The sequence below is a fragment of the Protopterus annectens genome, chromosome 7.part0, assembly GCF_019279795.1.
Source record: "Protopterus annectens isolate FY-2018-M chromosome 7.part0, PAN1.0, whole genome shotgun sequence".
In the NCBI taxonomy this organism is placed as follows: domain Eukaryota; kingdom Metazoa; phylum Chordata; order Ceratodontiformes; family Protopteridae; genus Protopterus; species Protopterus annectens.
In genome coordinates this window covers 1,205,374,803-1,205,397,392 of record NC_056739.1, presented here as the reverse complement: position 1 = coordinate 1,205,397,392, position 22,590 = coordinate 1,205,374,803, and the positions used below count along the sequence as shown (strand labels likewise).

At 40.3% G+C, this 22,590-nt stretch overlaps 1 protein-coding gene across 1 annotated transcript in view; it reads left to right on the top strand.

Moving 5' to 3' along the window:
• IREB2 (iron responsive element binding protein 2) overlaps positions 1-22,590 on the top strand; it is a 2,086,845-nt gene that overhangs the window by 1,381,644 nt on the left and 682,611 nt on the right. Inside the window, exon 13 of the mRNA XM_044077824.1 lies at positions 19,865-20,000. Within this exon, the coding sequence (XP_043933759.1) occupies positions 19,865-20,000 (136 nt within the window). The remainder of the gene's footprint in view (positions 1-19,864; positions 20,001-22,590) is intronic.

Genomic DNA, 22,590 nt, shown 5'->3' with positions numbered 1-22,590 from the left:
CTTTTTTGACCCCGGACAAACAAAGAAGCCTTTCTCTTTATTTCCATCAAATGTCTCTACGGTCCAGGCTGACTGCAAGGACAGTCCTTCAAGCCTTGGGGTTCATGGCATCTTGTATTCTGGTGCTTCCCAATGCCAAATTGCATATGAGGAAGCTTCAATGGTATCTCAAAAATGTATGGACACAGCACTGCCAAGATCTGGACACTGTCATTCAGATAATACCTTGCATTCAGAAGGAGTTTTTGTGGTGGGCTCAGGAATGTCACCTAAACAAGGGACTCTCTGTGACCCGCCAGAGGCGAGTCAGATTCTAACGACAGATGCCTCGGACAAGGCTTGGGAGCACACCTCAATGGAAAATGGGTGCAAGACACGTGGCCTGTCAAACTCCAACATTTGCATATCAACTTGAAGGAAATGTTAGCAGTCCAGTTTGCATTGATGGCTTTCAAAGATTTACTTCACCCAGGGCAGGTGTTGATTCAAACAGACAACACTACTGTCATGTGGTACATCAACAAGCAAGGGGGAACCCATTCTTACCCTCTTTGCAGGCAAGCGATGATTTTGTGGGAAACTGCTCTCAATCTACACCTCAATCTTCAGGCAAGGTTTCTACCAGGAGCACAGAACTCCTTAGCAGATGTGTTGAGCAGACAAATAGTGGATCCTCACGAGTGGAAATTGGATCCTCATGTATTTCAAAAGTTGACAGTGTTATGGGGAACTCCAGACATAGATCTGTTCGCTTCTCCACTAAATTGCCAGTTGCCAAAGTTTTGCACAAAATGTTTCATCACACAGCTTGGAAGGTGGACGCTCTATCATTCAGTTGGAACAATCTGCATGTATATGCCTTTCCACCTCTGCCTCTTCTTCCCAAGGTACTTTTGAAGGCCAGACAAGACAAGCCAACCATGATTTTGATAGCACCGGATTGGCCTCGACAACACTGGTACCCACTACTGAGGAGTTTAGTACGAGAACCTCCATGGCCTCTGCCTTTGATTCCGCACCTTTTGTCACAAGAGGGCAATCACTTCCTCAATGTCAAGATTCAGTCTCTGCATCTAACAGCCTGGCATATTCTGTTTTAGACTCTGGAGGGTCTCAGCTTCCACAACAAGTTTTGAATGTTATTTTGGAGGCCAGGAGGCCTAGTACCAGGAAAGTTTACTCTGATAAATGGAGGAGATTTTTTATTTGGAGCAAAGGAAAGGACTTTGATGTCTCCAAACCTGATTTAAGTGTTGCTCTTCAATATCTTACTGAGTTATTGGACAAGGGTTTGTCTTTCTCCTCGATAAAGGTCCATGCTGCAGCCATTTCTGCTCACTATGATTGTGATCCAAAAACACGATAGTTGAGTAAAAACCTTTATAAGACACCAACAAAGCTTTCAGGTTTAACAACCCTTTTTCAATGCATAACCGCATACTACAGAGTGCCTGATTCCCACAAATTTCTTTACAAAAGCCCTGTAGCTGACCCAGAGACTATCTCCCAGGGTCCCAAGGGGGCTAAGGCTTCTATGGCTAAAAACCCAGTACCTTCTGAGAGGGATTCCAGAGCACTAGACAGGTGGGGGAAAAAGGTTTACACCTCAGCCACACTAGCTATGAGGGCACTGAATTGCCAATTTCACATGCTTAAGTATCAGCAATTCCTAATCTCTCAGTTAAAGCAAAGAATAACCACTCTCCCTCAAAAATCTGAATTGAAAGAAGTACAGGATCTGTTGCATGCCACTGAGCAGGTGGGCAAACATACCTTACAATGTGGGTTTGATTCTTTGGAGGCCTCCTGCAGAGCAGCTGTCACTGGGTCTGTTATATGTAGGCATGCTTGGTTAAAGGAACAAACTCTGCCTGATCATGTTAAAGCAAGACTTCTGGATGCTCCCTTACAGCAGGATGTTCTTTTTGGAGTTAAAACAGAAGAAGTTTTAAAGAAAATGGAGGATAAGGCAAAATCTATGCAGACAGTCAAAGATTTCCTACAGGTACAACCCCCTCGCTTCAGCAGAAACTGGCCAACAAAAAATTGGTCCTTTCCAGCTACTGACAGACCACAGAGGGGTAAATACAGACGCCCAAGGGGCAGAGGACAACCACAAGCCCAGTATAAACCTCGCCAATGGGGCACTACAACACAGAAGGGAGGAGAAGACAGGTCTCAATCCACCAGAAGGCAAACTCAATGACTTGCACCTCATCTGGCCAAGCAATTCTCTCTTGGCAGCCCCCTTGGGGGCAAAACTCGCACTTTTTGCAGACAACTGGCACATTGTCACAAAGGACAAATGGGTCCTAGACATAATTTTACGAGGATACAGATTCCACTTTCACACCTTGCTAATGAAAAGAGGCATGCCAAACCTGCCACAAAATCACAGAGGCACAAAAACAAATTACAGCTCTCATGAACATGAGAGCCATTCAGCTGGTACCTACTTGAGAGCAAGGCCAAGGATTTTACTCAAAACTCTTTCTAGTGCCCAGAAAGGACAATGCCTGGAGACCAATTTTGGACCTTTCAATTCTAAACACTTACTTACAAGTACCCAAATTCAAAATGCTAACACTACAGCAGCTACTTCCCATGTTGGGCAAGGAAGCATGGCTAGTAACATTGGACCTCAAGGAGGCATACCTGCATGTCCCTGTCAGACAAAGTTGCAGAAGATACCTCTGTTTCATTGCAGGTTCAACCCACTATCAATTCTCTGCACTGCCCTTTGGCTTATCTACTGCGCCCAGAGTCTTTACAAAATGCCTGGCACCAGTAATTGCATACTGCAGACAAAGTGGAATTCAAATATATCCATACCTGGACAACTGCTTCATCCAAGCAGAAAGCAAAAACATTCTCTTACATCATCTGGACTTTGTAAAGCATCTACTAAACTGCCTGGGGTGCACAGTAAACGAAAATAAGTCAAAATTAGTACCATCACAAATAATGACATTCCTGGGTGCCAGCTTGAATACAACGGCCCAGAAGACTTATCTTACACCAGACAAACAACTACAACTGACTCAATATTTCAAGACAATGGCAACAAAGACCCAATTAACTGCAAGAAAAATTCTGCAGGCCTTGGGCTTCATGGCATCTTGCATTCTAAGAATACCATTTGCAAAGCTGCATATGAGGAAATTACAGTGGTACCTAAAAAGCGTATGGTCTCAACACAGCCACAGCTTGGACACAATGATATCTCTCATTCCCCTGCCTACAACAGGAATTTCTATGGTGGTCACAGGCATGTCACCTCAACAAAGGGTCAGCCTTTCACCTTGCCCCCAGCCAGGCAAACTATCACAACAGATGCTTCAGATTACGCCTGGGGGGCACACATGGCAGGACAATGCATTCAAGGCCTATGGACTGCAGATCAAAGAAATCTGCACATAAATCAAAAAGAGATGCTAGCTGTACAGAAAGCTCTGACAGCCTTCAAGGATCTATTACATCCAGGACAACTTGCAATAAAGACGGACAACACCACAGTAATGTGGTACATAAACAAACAAGGGGGTATACATTCCTACCCTCTATGCAGGCAAGCAATGATCTTATGGAACACAGCTCTGGCTTACCAAGTTCAGTTACAAGCTCAATTCCTGCCAGGACAGAAAAACACATTGGCAGACGACCTCAGGCAGAAACATCAAGGATCCCCACGAGTGGAAACTAGATCCACAGATATTTGCAATGATAACTCAAAAATGGGGCCTTCCAGACATAGACCTGTTTGCCAGTCCTCAAAACTATCAACTAACAAAAATTTGTACAAGGACATTTCACCATCAAGCTTGGAAAGTGGACGCACTCTCTTTCAGTTGGAAAAACCTGACAGTATATGCCTTCCCTCCATTGCCTCTCCTCACAAAGGTTCTTCTGAAAGTCAAAAAGGAGAGACCACGAATGATTTTCATAGCCCCAGACTGGCCACGCCAGCACTGGTACCCGCTATTGAGAAATATGGCCCACAGCCCACCATGGATATTGCCTCAAATCCCCCATTTGCTCACACAACAAAACAATCAGATTCTTCACAGCCAGCTCAAAACTTTAAATCTGGCTGCATGGCAAATCAACTAAACATCCAACCAGCTCCTCTTTCCCAAGCAGTTCTGGATGTTATTCTGGAAGCCAGAAGGCCAAGCACCAGGAAGGCTTATTCGGACAAATGGAAAAGGTTTTGTGCCTGGAACCAAGCTAAAGGCCAAGACACAATTCAGCCTCACATGCCTCACATTCTACAGTATTTAACTGAGATGTTGCATAAAGGACTTTCTTTTTCTCCCATTAAAATCCATGCTTCAGCTATTTCAGCTCACTACAACATGGATCCACCTTTATTTTCACATCCTCTTCTAAGGCAGTTCCTCAGAGGGGCAAAAAACATTAGACCACCCAGGAGAGCTCCTACACCAACATGGGACCTCAATTTTGTTCTGGAAAAACTAACGCTACCTCCCTTTGAACCAGCTTTCTCTGCAGATCTTCAGTTCCTATCATGGAAGACTGCCCTGCTCCTAGCAATAACTTCAGCTAGAAGAGTCTCAGAGCTACAGGCACTAATGGCAGTTGAACCTTTCCTCATTTTTCATCAAGACAGAGTTTCTCTACGAATCCTTCCTTTATGCCTAAGGTGGTTTCCAGTGTGGCTTTAAATCAGACCATCCACTTACCCACCTTCTTCCCAAATCCACAGAACAAAGGTGAGAGACTCCTGCATTCCTTGGACATTCACAGGCAACTTCGTTACTACTTGGACAAAACTAAGGCTTTCAGAAAAACTGACCAACTCTTCCTATGCTACAGCTTCTCAAGGGAAGGCTATATCAAAGCAAACCATTTCTAAATGGATAGGTCATTGCATACGTTTCTGCTATACCCATCATGGGAAACCAGTCCCTGCTAACATTAGGTCCCACTCTACCAGAGCAACAGCTGCCTCTACAGCCTTTCTCAAGGGGGTTCCAACCAAGGAGATTTTAGAAGCTGCAACTTGGAGTTCAGTACACACCTTTACCAAACACTATCACATGCCTCTTTACTCTAAGACCAGGGCGGGCTTCGCCACTGCAGTTCTGCAGGGCCTTATAGCCCCCAATAACCCTCTTTGATACCTCCCCCCTTCCTTAGCTTTGGGATTCAACCCAAGTGTGATGACTGCAGCAGGGTAACACGATGAACATAGTACAGATTTGTACCTACCATAAATGTAGATGTTCGAGTGTTCACCCTGCTGCAGTCCAGGTTACCCTCTCTCCATCCCCTGTGATCTACTGGCTAAATCTCTTCTATACCTTACTGATGTATTTGCTTATAGCTGAAGGGATTTTGTGTTTGTGCAGAGGTTACTCCATTTGGTTCTAAATTCTGACCACCTTTTTGGGGGGCGCCTGACATCTGAGGCAAGAAAAACTGAAGAAAATGGCGTCGGTTGCATTATATACACCCCTGGCGCACTGACGTCAGGGAAGAGGCGACAGCAACTGACGCCGGACCAAGACTTTGGAATTCCGGCCGACTGCGGGACCGCCTGATGACAGGATAACCCAAGTGTGATGACTGCAGCAGGGTGAACACTCGAACATCTACATTATGGTAGGTACAAAACTGTACTTTTGCTGTTCCTGTTCTAACTTGCAGTTTTAATATAATTGACTGGCTTCAAAAGGTTTGAATTTTGAAGGTTTGAGTCATTTGGGCAGGAAAACAAGAAAAATGCTTCACTCTTTTCAGATGATATGTAAGAATCAGTATATGCCAAGATTGTATATTCTGCACTCTGAAAGAAGTATGGGCCTCCTCAAAATTGATTGCATGTATAGATCTGCAGTCATGGATCTGCGTACATATTTGCTGACCTCATCAGATCCAAACATAAGGAAAGTTTTAAAATACAAGGAGAGGAAGTTTAAAATTACCTGTCTGCTTACTTAAACAGAAGCATTCATGTGTCAAACAGGAATGGAAGTCAAACCAGAAGTAAGACAAAAATCAGATAGCAACTGAATGCACCAAGAAACAAAAGAATATAAGGAATAGGATCAGGTAAGAAGGAAAGAAATGTAGAAAAGCCAGAAATACAGTGATAAGTATAGAGATCTCCTGGAACAACATTCATCAAGATTTGATGGAGGAATGATTAAGGAGATTTGAGTTTAAAGGGTAATAATGGCAACCCAGGATATTGGTCTGCATACACATTTGTTTAGAAAGTCCATTGAACATGTGGGAGAAACAGACAAATGTAGCTTTTCTCAAAAGTATTGAAAACAGTGGCACATCTTATTGCTGAGTATGATACACTCATGGCAGGAAGCCTATACAATGAAAAGCACAGTAATGTGGCAAGACATTTGCATTGGGAATTACGTAAACAGCACAGTGTAGACATAGCTGAGAAACACTGGAAACATGAATCACAAAGCATTATACATCACACAGGATCATCCACTACCAGTCCGTTCAAAAAATAGATGTGAGAAAACCAGGTGTAGTAGTCCATGAAAACAAGACAAAAGTAGCATTGACCATTGAAATTGCTGTACCTAATGATTACATTGTCTTGCATACAGAATATCAGGATTTGCAGGCAGAAACGAGAGCAATGTGGAGGAGAGAAACACAGTCAGTTTCAGTAGTAGTAGCAAGAACAATGAGTCGAAGAAAAAAGAATCTACAGTCTTACTCATACTTAGATATGGCATCAATGCTGATAACTCCATATGAATTGTAGTAGTCAGGATTGAGCACATTGTGTGTGCTGCGAAGAGCACTTTTGGTTAGCATCAAAAATTGAAACAATACTGATTTCGTACATTTTAATTATACCCTGACTTAGGAATAGGGTCTGTTCCCATCATAGTATTAGAAAACCAAAAGACTTGCAGAAATTAAACAGATGAAAAATGTTAATACGGTTTGTTTTCTTTTCTAATTTACATACACTGTACATCAAATGTTTTCTTTCTTTCTTTCTAGGTATCAGTCCAACATTACATAAATTGTTCAATTCCTGCCTTCCATTAAACCTCACATCTCCTGAACATTATTTGACATGTATTGTTCCTACAATTTCCTTTTATTTTTATGTAAATTGCTCCTTCCCTTTTCTAACGATCTCACTTCCAGTTATTTTCTCTCTTCTTTTAATATTCAGTATTTCAAATAAAGTTGGTTTAGAGTTTCGTTTCCATTTTCTAGTAATTGCTTATTGGCAGTATGCAGCAGTGATAGTACTGATGAATATAGTACTGCTGTGTACGTAAACGTTTAACAGTAGATGTTCAAATGATCACTGCTGCTGTACCCACTTCCTGCCTCCCTCACCCTGTTTTTGTTGCCACAATGAAAATCAATGTTTTTATTTTCCTAGCATTTACTACGCTATCAGGGCTCTAGCCTCCTCCTTTCAGCTAACATGAAAGATCTGAAGCGTTTGACACCCAAACCACTCTTTACTTTAGTTCTGCTCGAGATGGTTAACTGTTAGAGTACATGGAAGGTGTACTTTAAATTTAGGAAGCTGGCCAGCTGTTGTATCCTTGGCAGGGATATAAATCATATAGCTAAGGCTACTGCAGCACTGATCATTCAAATGTGTACTGTGCTAAGTTTACTTAAGTAGATGTGCTTTCCTTTTACTAAAAAATTCCTTTTCTCATTGTGATTCTTGAGTATAGCATATGAATGAGCACTATGGTAATAACTTGTTTACTTTAAAAAATATATCCTTTAGTTCAGGGAGCATGCTTAATTAATCACAAAACAAAAGTTATCTGGAACAAATTTATTTGACTGAGGAACCTGGATGAGTGGATGGGGCACCATAAATTCTTACCAGGGATAGCACCCACAATCCTCCTGGACATGGGCAGTCATCACTGAATGCAGTCTTAGGTATTGACTAGCATTTTCATGATATTACATTAGGATGAAATGGTTAGGTTTAAAATGACATCTGGGTCGATAGCCTAGTAAAATGCTTGTGATCCTATGAAGCTTTAAGCAAAAGTGTTTAACTTGTGATTTTATAAACATTAAAATTGAAGTATTTTATCATTCTATTTGCAGGTTATGGTTCTGGATAACTTTTGATCTGATGTTGCCAATTTTCATTCTGTCCTCAAATCTGTGGTTCAGATCCGATCCTCTGATCCGACTTGGGTATTGCAATAGCTTGTGACAACCAAACAGCTCTCAAGCTCTTTCCTTACCCATAATGCACCCTTCTAAGTTACCTCAGATCTCATTTCTGCTTTGCACAGATGTGATCTTCCAGAAGCTCTCGGGTAGCTTAGTGAAATTTAAATATTATTTTCAATATTATTTTTCTCCAAGTTCCTTAAAACAGTTACAGTTAACTCTTTTTATTCCTACCTTAGTGACTAGTTTAAATTGATAAGTTTCATAGGTGTGTACTAGGCCAATGGCCCTAGAGCCTTTACAAGCCTAGCCCAAAAACTTTTCCCTGACACCATGCCACCCAATGTTAGTTCATAATGCTTCTATCCATTATGGTAACTGGAGTGATGGGGTGAACTTTCTGTTACCCATCCACTCGTTGAGATTTCTCATGAAGAGGGTCAGCGAGGTGCTCTGCTTGACATGAATGGGAAGCTTTTTCCAGCGTATGGCCAGTCTTTGGGAGATGAACCTGTCCCTCCAGCATGTTCTGTTGATTGTGGTAGTGAGGTCATGGTCTCTGGAGTGGTTGGCGCGGGGGGATTGGGATTTCTTTAGGTGTCCAAAATACTCAGAAAAAATACCAAAAAGCATCCAGGATGAAAGCGGACAACTCCAGAAGCACTGTTCAACCAGTTTATTGTTCCACAAATGAATAAATCCACATTAACGCTCTTAACAGACGTACTGCGTTTTCGTCCTCTCACAAGCTAGGACTTCATCAGATAATAATTAAAATAATTAATTAGCTCTTTAAATAATGTACCACATTCAAATTGAGCCTATCCAAATAAAGTGCATCCATAGTTATCAAATCAGGCTTACTATAGCTCATAAATATTAAAAGACAAATGCCAAAACAACTAAATAACATACTAATTCTTAAAATCTATACATTTGATATTGTTTCTTACTTTAATATGTCTACTCTAATATACAATTAATACTAATTTCTTATATTAAAAAAAATGTTTTAAAATTTATTAAAAATGTCAAAATGTTTGTATAGTCTCCTTAGCCTTCAAATTTCATATATGTGCTCATCTCAGAACTCGCTCTGTCTTACCTATGTAAAATGAACTGCATTTATTACATAGGGCTAAGTATATCACTCCCCTTGTTTCACAGTTATAGTAACCATTACTTTTGATAATTTTACCCCTGCTGGGAATATTTATCTCACTAATATTCATCATATACTCACATTGATTGCAGTGGCCACATTTATAACTTCCTTTCCTTTTTTGCCCATCAACCGATCCCCTCCCATGATCAGTACTATTAGATTTACAATGAGTTTCTAGGATTCTTTTCATATTCCATGAATTTTTGTATACAATTTTTGGGACCAACTTGTTTATATTTTCTATAGAAAATTTGGTCCATTCATTCCAGAATATTTCACTTAATCTAATATTGGAGGTGTTATATTCCATAATTAAAGCTTGTTCATAATTACCTTCAACTTCCGTATAACTAAGTAAATTGTTGTTAGAAATATTATCAGTCTTTTTATCCTTAATAGGTTGGAACTTTGAAATTCTACCTAATTCCACCTCTGTTCTAATAGTCCTAACAAATTCCTTAGGATATCCCTTTTCTTCAAACATTTTTTCAAGTAAATTACACTCCAATACAAAATCTTCACTAGAACTTGTCATTAGACTACCCCTCACAAATTGTCCCTTGACAATATTCTTTTTACAATGTGGGGGGTGTGCACTAGTAAAGTGAAGAAATGAATAGCAAAACGTATTTTTCCTGTAAGTTTTTGTTTCAAAATCTTGTTCAATTGTATATACTTCTATATCTAGATACTGTAGCCTATCCATTGAAGTGGTATAGGTGAATTTCAAAAAGTTTGTAGTATTATTTAAATAATCAAAAAATTCATTAAATTTATCCATACCGCCTATCCAGAAAATGACTATATCGCCCAGAAAACGACGGTATAATGACCAACACTCTTTATATTTTGAATCTAATACAAAATCTTCCTCCCATTTTGCTAAAACTATATTGGCATATGTGGGCGCACAAGCTGCCCCCATTGATATGCCCTGTGCTTGCTACTATTTCAAAACCATGTCTACCAGACTTATAATCATACTTTTATCTGAATGTGTTAATCTCTTATCTCTGTAAATCATGTCCTTAAACATTGTTAAACCTTCCCTATGTAGTATACATGAGAAGAGATCAACCACATCTATAGTGATAAAAATTAAGTTATCACTAACCAAATCGGGAGTTATACATCTTAATAAATCCCAAGAATCCTTCAATATATATTTATTTTCAGCACATATATGTTTCACCTTACTATCCACAAATTTCGCTAATGGAAGCATTTTGGACCCCTCCACTGAGACAATAGGTCTCAGTGGTGGGTCTTCCATATTTTTGTGGATTTTGGGTATCCCGAAAATAATGGGCGTTTTTGGTTTGGCCACTTGTAAAAATTCAAAAGTCTTTCTATCCATTATTCCCTCAAATAACATGTCGTTTAATAAACTATCTATCTTGTAATATGCTACATTCATTTCATTCAGTGAAACAACTAAATATTTAGTTGTGTCCCTAAGTATGCAGTTCATTTTACCTTCGTATATTATGTTATCCATAATTACAACCCCACCCCCCTTATCAGGTTTCATGATTCTCACTTCACAGTTCTTTTTTAGTTCATATAATATCTCATTTTCTTGTTTGGAAAGATTAAATTTAGATGTATTCTGATCATATACTTGTCTAATTTCATTTTCCAACATAATTTCCAAATTTCTGATTTGGGGGTGTAAAGGGGGGTTGTAAGTACTCCTACGAACCAGAGACGAGGTCTGAGGAGGCAAATTCATCTTCGTGTTTGAAGAAAATAAAATTTCTAAATTAATTTTCCTAAGGAATAATTTCATATCAATGATGGTGTTAACTATCTCACCTTTTACAGAAGGAATAAATTTAATTTATCAGTTGATGGGCAAAAAAGGAAAGGAAGTTATAAATGTGGCCACTGCAATCAATGTGAGTACATGGATGAATATTAGTGAGATAAATATTCCCAGCAGGGGTAAAATTATCAAAAGTAATGGTTACCATAACTGTGAAACAAAGGGAGTGATATACTTAGCCCTATGTAATAAATGCAGTTCATTTTACATAGGTAAGACAGAGCGAGTTCTGAGGAGAAGAATTTATGAGCACATATATGAAATTTCGAAGGCTAAGGAGACTAATGCACTATACAAACACATTAAAGAATGTGAAGGAGGAAGATTTCAATTTTTTGTGATTGAGCAGGTCAAAAGGGAATTAAGAGGTGGTTTATGGGAAGAGTGGTTGGGTTATAAGGAGTTATGGTGGCAAATTAAATTAGATGCCACAAAAATACCAGGATTAAATGAACATACCTCCTTAACCCCAGTGTTGAAATTGAGAGCTGCACAGATTTAATTCCCTTGCCATAATCTAAATGGCCAAGAGGTGGCAGCATCAGTATATTTGATGAATTAAAATTAAACAGTAATAGTCTAAACACATTGATTTATGCTTTACATTTTGACATTTTTAATAAATTTTAAAACATTTTTTAATATAAGAAATTAGTATTAATTGTATATTAGAGTAGACATATTAAAGTAAGAAACAATATCAAATGTATAGATTTTAAGAATTAGTATGTTATTTAGTTGTTTTGGCATTTGTCTTTTAATATTTATGAGCTATAGTAAGCCTGATTTGATAACTATGGATGCACTTTATTTGGATAGGCTCAATTTGAATGTGGTACATTATTTAAAGAGCTAATTAATTATTTTAATTATTATCTGATGAAGTCCTAGCTTGTGAGAGGACGAAAACGCAGTACGTCTGTTAAGAGCGTTAATGTGGATTTATTCATTTGTGGAACAATAAACTGGTTGAACAGTGCTTCTGGAGTTGTCCGCTTTCATCCTGGATGCTTTTTGGTATTTTTTCTGATTTCTTTAGGTGTAACATTTCAAGTAGTGCTGGATCAGACATGGCTTTGTAAGTCAAGCAGAGATCGCCTCTGAGTAGGATGATAAGAGACTGAGAACAGATGAAGTTTCTTGAGTCTGTCCATGTAGGACATGTGTTTAAGGCCTGGGATCCTTTTTGTGATCTACTTTTGTGGCCTCTCTAGCTGTTGTATGTGTCTGGTCAGGTATATGCCAAACGGGGCGTTATATTTGATGATTGGTCTAATGAGGGATGATGACCTCTTTCTTTCTGGATGCAAACCCTTTGGTTATAAGATGTGCCACGTAGAAGGAGTTTCTGACCACAGTGGCAACATGGTAGTTGAAGGTGAGGTGCCTGTCGACCTGGGTGCTCAAATCTCTTCTGGCCCCTTCAGTGTTTAGTGGGCTCCCGTCAATGTGGTAATTCATGGGAGCTGAGTTTTTTCCAAAGGGAATGATAACGCATTTTTTGGCATTAAGCTTAAGGCCACAGTTCTACACCAGTCATTGTTCTGAGAGAGTTCATTGATGGCTGGGGACCACCAGATTGGCTTCCTTTTTTGGAGGAGAGTGTCTTGGTTCTATTTACTACATTTTCTTCCTCCTTTCTTCTTCATATGAAAATACCTTTTGATACTATTGCTAGTATCCTCTTTCCATGCTTTTCAGTGTAACTCTTTTTATTGTTGTTGGTATTCTTCTCTTATTCCTGTTTTCTTCTTCTTCCTTTCTTAAAAAAAGTAGAGAGCAGAATAATTTGTCTCATTTATGTGCTATATTTGTTCCATTGTAATGGTGGATAAAGATAAGTTTGACTGGCTTTAAAAAATGTGGAAAATGTCATCACAAGATTTCTTTTAGTGACTCGCATACCTTGTGTGTGTATTGCCTTGGCCCCCTTCACCTGTAGGAGGGCTGTGCTGTCTGTCATGTGTTCAACCACAGCATTGGTTGAACACAAAAAAAAAGCTTATTTTAAAAGGTCTTTTGCCTTCCTCCTTTGGTGAGGCAATTTCTGGAGCTACACAAAAAGAAAAAGAAAAGTCTATACAATTGAGCCCTTCTTGTTCTTCGTCTTCTAGAGTCCCGGACAAAGGAAGAAAAACACCTATTTTGGTGCCAGCATCTCTGTCTGATCTGACTTCAAAAAAGGCCAAGACATCAGAGCAGTGAATTTCATCGGATCTGAAAGCAAAAATGTTCAAACCTTTAGAACCAACTCCTTCACATCCATCACAATCCAGTAAGAAGGACTCTCCAGATCAGATATACCTTCCTAGGAGTCGATAGTCACCCTCTCTTGACCCGGTCCCTTCCTGAGTCCCATCTTCCTTCCTGGAGAGATCTAAGTCTCCGTCAGTCATGCCAACTCGCTCTTCCAGGAGTGTCACTGAAGAAGACGTGGAGAAACTAGTGAAGAAGATTGTAATGGGTGCAGTGTATGTCAAGGGCTCCTTCAGCTACTACCCCTTCGGGTCAGGAATTCCGTGCATCAACTACTCCTCCACTTTGTCTCCTCCGACTTCTTTCAAAGTATTGGAGCCATCGGATACGAAATGCCCAGCGTCATCTGTATTTGATCTGAGGATCTCTTTTTCCTTGGATCCGATGTTTGCTCTGAGTTCTTTATCTCAGTCAGAACTGGAGACCTCCGGGAGTCGTAATGGCCTTGTCGGCTCTGAGGCGACGGATTCAGCCCCAAGATTTTCTGAGCTGCCACTACATCTTGGAACCTCGGCTGGACCAACTCGGCTCCAACTTCAGCCTTGGGAAGATTGTGTTCTGAGTGGGAGGGGACTACGACCGAGGGGCATGCCCTTTCTGATCCGGGGTCTTTTCCTTCTCAGGGACAGTCAGCCTTTGAGGGTGTGGAGAGAGACATGTCTGCCTCTGTAGCTCAGACACTGCTTACCTCTTAGGATCCACAACCCTTGCCTTTGAAAACTCTGCACACAGTTTCTCACTTGGATCTCCCACAGGGACAGTGGGCACCAAAACCCCAGACATCCCAACAGGTTTTGTCCATCCCCCACCTCTTCTGATACCTCTCCAGAACATCCCACGGAGGGGGTCCCTAAGAAGTGGACATGTAAGAGGAAACACCAGGACTCCACTGAGGAATTCACCAAAGACACTGACTTTGATGAGGGTGAAGGATCCCCAAGGTCACCTCCTGATGATGTCTCCTTTGTAGACATCTTGGAAATCCTTAGAGAGGTGACTGGAAGTCCAGCAACCCTTCGTCTTAGGAGTCTGTGTATCTGGCAGCATTTGGTGCCATCCATCTACCTCTTGGGTAGCCCCGCCTGCCATTGAGCTTATTGACTTGCTCTCTTGGCAGGCATGGAACTCCCCAGACACCACCAAACCTTTTCCTGGAGACCAGATAAAATTATTATGGCCCCAAAGGACAAGCAATTCTGGACTAAAGGTGTACCGGTAGATGCCGTGGTGATGGTGGCAGCTACCAAGAAAGAAATGGCCAAAGAAAGTTCTTCTGTCCATCCATCCTAAAAAGGAGTCCAAGATGATGGATAGATTTGGGAAGCATGTTTATGCTTCAGCGACCTTTGCTGTAAGATCCCTGAATTATCTTTCACATTTTACAAAATTGCAAAGGGATTTGATAAATGAACTATCACATACCCTTTCAGGAGCTATGTCTGAAAAAGTAAAAGCCTCAGTTGATTCTCAGCTATTCACCATACAATCCATAACTCTTACACGAGGCCCATTTCACATGTAGCAGAAGGAATAAGTAGAGCAGCTGGTTCAGGCATGTCCATAAGAAGAGATGTGCCTGGATGCACTTATGTGACTTTGCGGAGACTCATCAGTGCTCCCTTTGATGGCACTTACTTGTTGGGCCCAAAAGCAAAAGGTACCTTGTCCAGGTGTGAGAAAGATGGAAAGACCCTGTCTGCCTCTGTGTACGTTTTTCCACTCCTCAGAGACCTTACTCCTGGAACCAGAGAAGTAGTGGAACGATAAGGTTCAAGAAATCATAAGGGACTTTTCAGAACACACGTGGAGGTAGTCCCCCTAGAGGCAGGGGGGAATTCTAATGGAAGATGCCACCCTTGTGGCAGAGGAGACCCGCAAAATCAAGAGTCTAGAGATGCATTCTTTTGTAGGCCCTTCCAGCGCTCCCAAAAGGAGGCCCAATTGTCTACTCTGGAGGCAATTGTGGGTTGATTGTCCCTGCACCAGACAGCTTGGCTAGAAATTCCAGAGGATACTTTCTACCCTTTTCCCTTCCTCTTCCCCAAAACAAAAAAAATCCCTGATGTTCCACCCAGTCAGAAGGATCAGGCAGCCATTCAAGTTCAAAGGCTGCTAGAAAAAGAGACATCCAAGAGGTACTTCCAGACCAGAGAGAATCCAGAAGTTACTCAAGGTTCTTTTTACTACCAAAAAATACAGGGGACTAGAGAAAGATTTTGGATCTCAGCAAATTAAACAAATCAGTTTGATGCAGCACATTCCTGATGGTCACAGTTCAGTCCATTATTTTGTTCTTGAAAAAGGATGACTGGATGTGCTCTGTAGACCTTCAGGATGTTTACTATCACATAAAGATGGACAGATGATCCAGAAGGCACCTACACTTCCAGTTAGGATCCGGTCATTATCAGTTCAGAGCACTGCCCTTTGGTCTCACCACAGCCCCCAGAGTGTTCACCAACAGCATGGCAGTGATAGCAGCTCACCTCGGACTACAAGGATTCCGGGAGTTTCCATATTCGGACAACTGGATCATATCCGCCCCAACCAGGCATCAACTGTTACGTGCAAGAGACAATGTTATCCAAATGTGTTCTAATCTGGGAACAGCTATAAATTACAAGAAATCATTTTTAGAGCTCACTCAGTGCGTAGAATTCATAGGGGCAAATCTCAGCACAAGCGAAACAATTACTTTCCCTTCCTCCTTTAGGAGTAGAAACTATCAGGGTTCAAGTCAGATAGATTATAGACAATACAAAGGTTTCTGCATATCTGGTTCTTCAGGTTCTAGGGTCTATGGCAGCTATGATAAAACTTGTTCTGCCACTGAGGTATCACATGAGAATTTTGCAGTGGCTTCTTGCACCACAGTGGTCCATTCTCCACCAACCACTGTTGACCCAGATAAGAATCACAGACGTATGCAAGAAAAGACCATTCATGGTGGATTCAATCTGATTCAACAAGGCCATCTGTTTAACCCCCCCCCCCCCAAACAGCCAATGGTCACAGTGAATGCTTACCAGCTAGGGTGGGGGGGGTTATTTTCTGGGGAATACAGGCGTTTGGTCCCCCAAAGAGACCAATTTGCTTATCAGTATCGTAGAGATGAGAGTAGTGCTACTAGCATTGCAGGCCTTCCAGGATGCTCTCGCCTTGTGGACAGTTCAGTCAGACAACATGTCTGTAGTCTGGTACATCAAAGGAGAAACCAAATTTTATCTCTTACGTTGAAAAGCACTCAGTGTGGCAATGGGCGTTCTCATACAACCGTTTTTTCATTGTAACGCACATTTCGAGGATGTTCTGTATGATAGACAAATTTAGCAGATACATTCTTATGCCTCGTGAGTTGTCTGTCAGTCAGATAGTGATGGAAAGGATATTCCACAAATGGGGCCAGAATTACTGCAATCTTTTTGCCTGTCCCTAATCAACAAGTGCAGCAGCTTTTTTGCCCTGATCCCCCCAGGTAGGGAATAGCAAAGGATGCTGTTCTTCATGATTGGCCACCTGGTCTCCTTTATGCCTTTCCTCTGACCCCGTTATTCCCCAAATTTTTACAGAAAGCAAATGGGTTGAAAAGCAAGGTAATCCTCATTGCACCATATTGGCCTCGACAGATTTGGTTTTTCTTCCTTTGGCCTCATTTACTGACACAACCATGGATTCTGGATCCAGCTCTGGACCTCCTGTCTTAGCAGACAGGCATAACACCCAGATGTTCCAAATCTTAAGCCAACTGCTTGGTTTCTCCAATTCCATTAATAGCCAGACAACCTATGCGCTCTTCTCCAGTCCGTCACATACTCTTGTCTTCTCATAATCCATCTACATGTACACTATATTCCAGTAAATGGAAATTATTTGTTTACTGGGCTTAGCAGAATAACCTGGATCCATTCTCGGCTCTAGTTCTTAGGATCCTTGAGTTCTTAGCCCATTTGTTTAATGAAGGAGCAGCATCTACAATAATAAAGGTACAACTAGCTGCAGTTTCTAATTTTCATATTGGATATCAAGTGTCTTCAGTTGCTCCACACAAATTCTGTAAAGCTTTTATAAAGGGAACTCCTTTACTTAAACCCCATTATAAAGACCCTGCTCCTCATTGGGACCTAAATTTGGTGCTACAAGAAATTATACAATTTCTCTTTGAACCAGCAGCTACATGTGATCTCAAGATCCTTTCTTGGAAAACTAATTTTGTAGTAGCTATAACATCTGCAAGAAGAATTTCAGAGATTCAAGCCTTATCTCAGCCATCATATCTGATCATTCATAAAGGCAGGGTTTCATTACATGCTATAACCCATCTTTTCTACCTAAAATAGTGTTGTATAACAATATCAATCAATCCATTCATTTACCAGCGTTCTTTCCAATTTTTCAAATAAAGGTGAATACCTGTTACGATTATTAGATGTTCACAGGCAATTACATTTTTACCTTTATAGAACAAAAAATATCAAAAATGCGACCATTTGTCTCCTTTTCAGACATAAGACTGGCAAGTCCAGTGTCCAAAGTAACTTTGGCTAGATGGATCACAGATTATATTTCTTACAAGACACAGGGTCCTGATATATCTACACCTTTGCAAGCCCATTCAGCCAAGAGCCATGGCAACTTCATCAGTATTCCAATCTAGAGCATCCATGGATAATATATGTGGAGCTGCAACTTGGACTATGCCCCATACCTTTATTACTCTTTACAAATTGAAACTGGTCTCCGGGGTAGAGCTTCATTTGGCTCAGTGGTGTTGAGAAATATCCCTCCATGAGTCCACCCAGGGTATAGGACAGCTGGGGACTCTGTCCCACAGGTTTGAGGATAAAATGAAACTTGACAACATCAGATAAAAAAGTTATGTACTCACCATAATGTTCCATCTGTGTTGTCCATTTTCATTCTTCCTCAAGCAGCCCATCCTTTTATCCCCCGACCTTGATACTATCGAAGGAGTGAGTAGACTCAAATTGTCATTTCACTGTGCTGAGCTCCGGAAGTAATCTCACTTACTATTGGTATATATCTATATAGATATATGCATATATATGTGTATGTATTATATGTATGTGTGTGTGTATATCTATACACACACATGCATATATACATATATATATATATATATATATATATATATATATATCTAGGTCTACTTCATTTCATGGAAAGTGCATTTCACTGAAAATGAAATCAGTGCGACCATTTCACTGAAAGTTCACTTCACTGAAAACTCATTTGACTGAAACTTATTTCGTTAAAAGTTATATATGGCCTTTTCCCCACTGTAGTGCGATCCTGGACTTAGTATATAAAGTAAGGGGAGTGTTGGGGGTGGGTACAGCCTTCCACATTGGGGGGTGTGGGGGCAAAGCCCCCCACATATTATAAACATTTTAAACTGTACACATGGATACTAACAAGTGTAATGAATAACTGTTTCCAGAAGACAATATATAACCAAAGTATGTGGGGGGCTGTGCTCCCCCACCCCCCTACTATATATACTAACTCTAGGATCGCACTACAGTGAGGAAAATGCCATATATAACTTTCAGTTAAATGAGTTTCAGTCAAATGAGTTTTCAGTGAATTGAACTTTCAGTGAAGTGGCCCTAGTAATTTCATTTTCAGTGAAATGCACTTTCCATGAAATGCAGTAGACCTATATATATATATATATATTCTTTAATTTCTCGAAAAGCCAAAACATCGAGTTGCAAAACGGCGACACGGAAACAGTAAAAGATTGCATTCACAAACTTCCAGATTGTCATAAGTTTTCACTGCAAAATAAGTCAGTTGGCCAATGTGGTGAACTTTGCTATTTTCTCCACTGTAGTGCAATCTTGGAGTTGGTATATTTAGTTGAGGGTAGGTTTTACTTGCTTTGTTTTTTTTTTTTTAAGTTTTGTTGGCTGATTGTTTACCAGGGGAAATTTACGACGATCTTGACGTTCGTGAATATAAACCTTTGTCGTTTCCATCTTACTGTTTTGCAACTTGATGTTATGGTAATTTGTTATTTTGACGTAGCTCAATATATATATATATATATATATATATATATATGTGTGTGTGTGTGTGTGTGTGTACATGTTCCTCTGTTTCTTTGTGTCTAGTAGCAAACAAGATCTGAAATAACTAGGAATGGTGTATATGGGTAGGGAAAGAGCTTGAGAGCTTTTTGGTCACCAGACGCAATTGCAACGGCCGAGTCAGAACCGAACCATAGGTTTGAGGCAGAATGAAAATGGACACTACAGATGGAACATTTTGGTGAGTATGTAACTTTTTGTTTTGTACTTGGTGTGTTTTTTGGTTTATATAAGATTTATCACATTAGTTATCTAGTTTGATAGCATGCTTAATTAAAAGTAGGTGTAATTTACCACCTACGTAATTAATCTTTGTTCTCATGTCTTTTCTTTTAGGATTATTGGCCAAAAAAGCAGTTGAAGCTGGCCTAAGCGTAAAACCTTATATAATGACCAGTTTGTCTCCAGGGAGTGGAATGGTGACACATTACCTCAATTCCAGCGGTGTATTACCATACCTTAGTAAACTTGGGTAAGTGATAAGTGATGGTACTGAATCATTCGAGTAGAGTGCTCCCATACCAAATTTGAAACGTGCTACATGGCTTCCAGTTTACCACTTTAAGCAGCAGAAAAGAATAAGTTATACATATACTTTTTGCCTTGATTGGTAGGAAAAAAGGATCAAACGGTATCTGTTTTCATGCAGTATAGCTTATGTAGCTCTTTTTGGTGGATAGTGACTTTGGTTCTGTATTTTCCCCTGGCATTGATGGGATAATAAATTTATTTTCTCATTTGGAGCTGGTAAAAGGTTTTGTTCATGTAATTTTATAGCCTGTTTTGAGTTTAGTAATAGAAAATGTGTTCTGTATGCTCCTAAAATTACTTCAATATTATGTTCAAATTTAGAACAAAATGTCATTGCAAAATTTGATTATCAGAAGTTTTTGTCAACTACTGCACATGTATAAATCATTGGTAAAGGGAAGGGAGTATGCAGTGCAATGGAGCACTTTACATTATTATTGGGCAAGGAAGATTAAAGCCAGGTGCCACGGATCATGTAAAATATGTAATGGTGATAAAGGAGGGGAGATCACAAGAAAGATAAGAAGAACAAAGTTGTACTGTCCCAATCTGTCATCTTCTAAGAACTATGATCTGCACAGAAATGGAGCTGCAGATCTGTCAGTGCATGTGTTATATTACTTGCTGTACTTGTCTGTGGTGGTGTGTGTGTATGGTTTTGTTTGGGAAAAAAAAAAAAAAAATTGTAGTCTCTATCTCGGTCTCTGTCACATTTTTTTCTGTCAGTTAGGCAAGTCTGGCAACCTTGAAGCCATGCATCTGTTAAGTTTTAAATGGTATGGGGAGTTAAGTGGAGTGCACTAGCCCTCCCAAGTTTTTTTTCAGTAAAACTCTGCAAGAAATTACAGATATATTAATGGGAATTGAGAAATGGTATACTATGTGGCATGACCTGCCATGCCACTGTTTACTCGCCAGTTCCAATAGGTTAAGTTAGCATGAAGTTGATGTTGCCATCCCCCCCCCCCCCAGGAGGAGAGAGCAGTGTCCATACAATGTCACCAGTTGCATATTCATGCATAATTCTTCAGTTGTGCTGCAGAGACTTGGAGGGAATATAGTAGAACATTGGTGTAAAGGTGAGAACAGGATTCTTCATGCTTCACGTATCTTTCTGCGGTGCTGTGATAGTGGTAGAGGGAATAGGCATCATTAGGATATCCTGGTCAGTATTTAACTGAATTAGCCAGCTCCGGTGACGTAGATGGATAAAGCACTAAATACAGCTCAGGCGACCTGAGTTTGACTAATTGCTTAGGAGCTGAGAGGATGGTAGTGCCCTTTTTGAAAGAAGGAGTCATAGCTATTATATGCAGTTGCAAGCTAGCTTTCAGAGGAAGGGGATTCATGTAGCCTGAAAGCAGGCCTGTGGTGGATTAATCTGTCATGTGGTGGTAGCCTTCTTTGAGCTAGTGCTTGGAAGCATGCACTAAGTTCCACACGCTTTATGTCTTCGTTGAAGAAGGCACAACGGTCCCCGTAATGTTGCAGCCCCCCCCCGGTAGGCGATAGATAGAAAGTGCCCTAGTAGCCAGGATGCCTAATGTACAGAAAAAAAGTTTTTATTAAACCTCTTCCTAAAAACAGTGCAAGTCTGAAATCACTTTGCAATCCCCCCACACTCAATCTCCATTACTCTTGGAAAAGCTCATTTATTTTTAACCAATTCTCCAGCTGTATATAACAATACTACAATACTCATCTTACTTTAAAACAACATGAGTTATCTACATGCCACAGTACAATGACTGCTTTGTCATGCCTCACAATGATATCCTTCTTAACATGGGCAGAGGCAACTAGAGTTTTTACCAGGTTTTAAGACGTCCTTACTTACAGCTTCTTCAAAGTCAAAATAGACTTCTCCTCCTCTGAAGCTGCCCCTTTCACTAAGGGTGAACTTCAAGGGTCCATTCTTGCCACTATGCTTTTTTTCATTGTTTATTAACATGCTATCTTCTGACCTTTCCTAATCCACCTCTCATTCTTTACATTGATGATATTGTAATTTTAGGTCTTGCCCCAATCATCTATTCAAACCTAGTTTGAAGAAGTTCATATTTCTTTCTGTCTCTTTGTTCTGGCTTTTGAACTGTAAGCTATTTAACTGATCCAAAACAAATATGCTGTTCGGTCGGTAGAAAAATGGAAAAAAATTCTCCCATGTCCCTCAATATCACAGACACCTTAATGACATACCAGTAGAAACAACCATATCCTTCAAATACCTTGATTTGTAGCTTGACCAAACACTAAATTTCCAAAAGCACACAGAAAAAAAAATGAAGGGAAAAAATTACTTCTTTGCTCTTCTGGACAAGGAAAATCTTACCCTGCTTAGCCAGCCTTGCCAGAGCTGCTATAGGCAAAGGAGTCCTGCTAACCCAGCTCAGATATTGCTTCCGATAATAGCCACTGCCTGTCAGAAAAAACTCCTGCACTCTACACTCTGTCAGAGACAAAATTTGTTTCTTTGTCATTAACCCCTTCTCATGAGCACCACTGCCTCGATCTCAAGGCAGAGTGGCTCC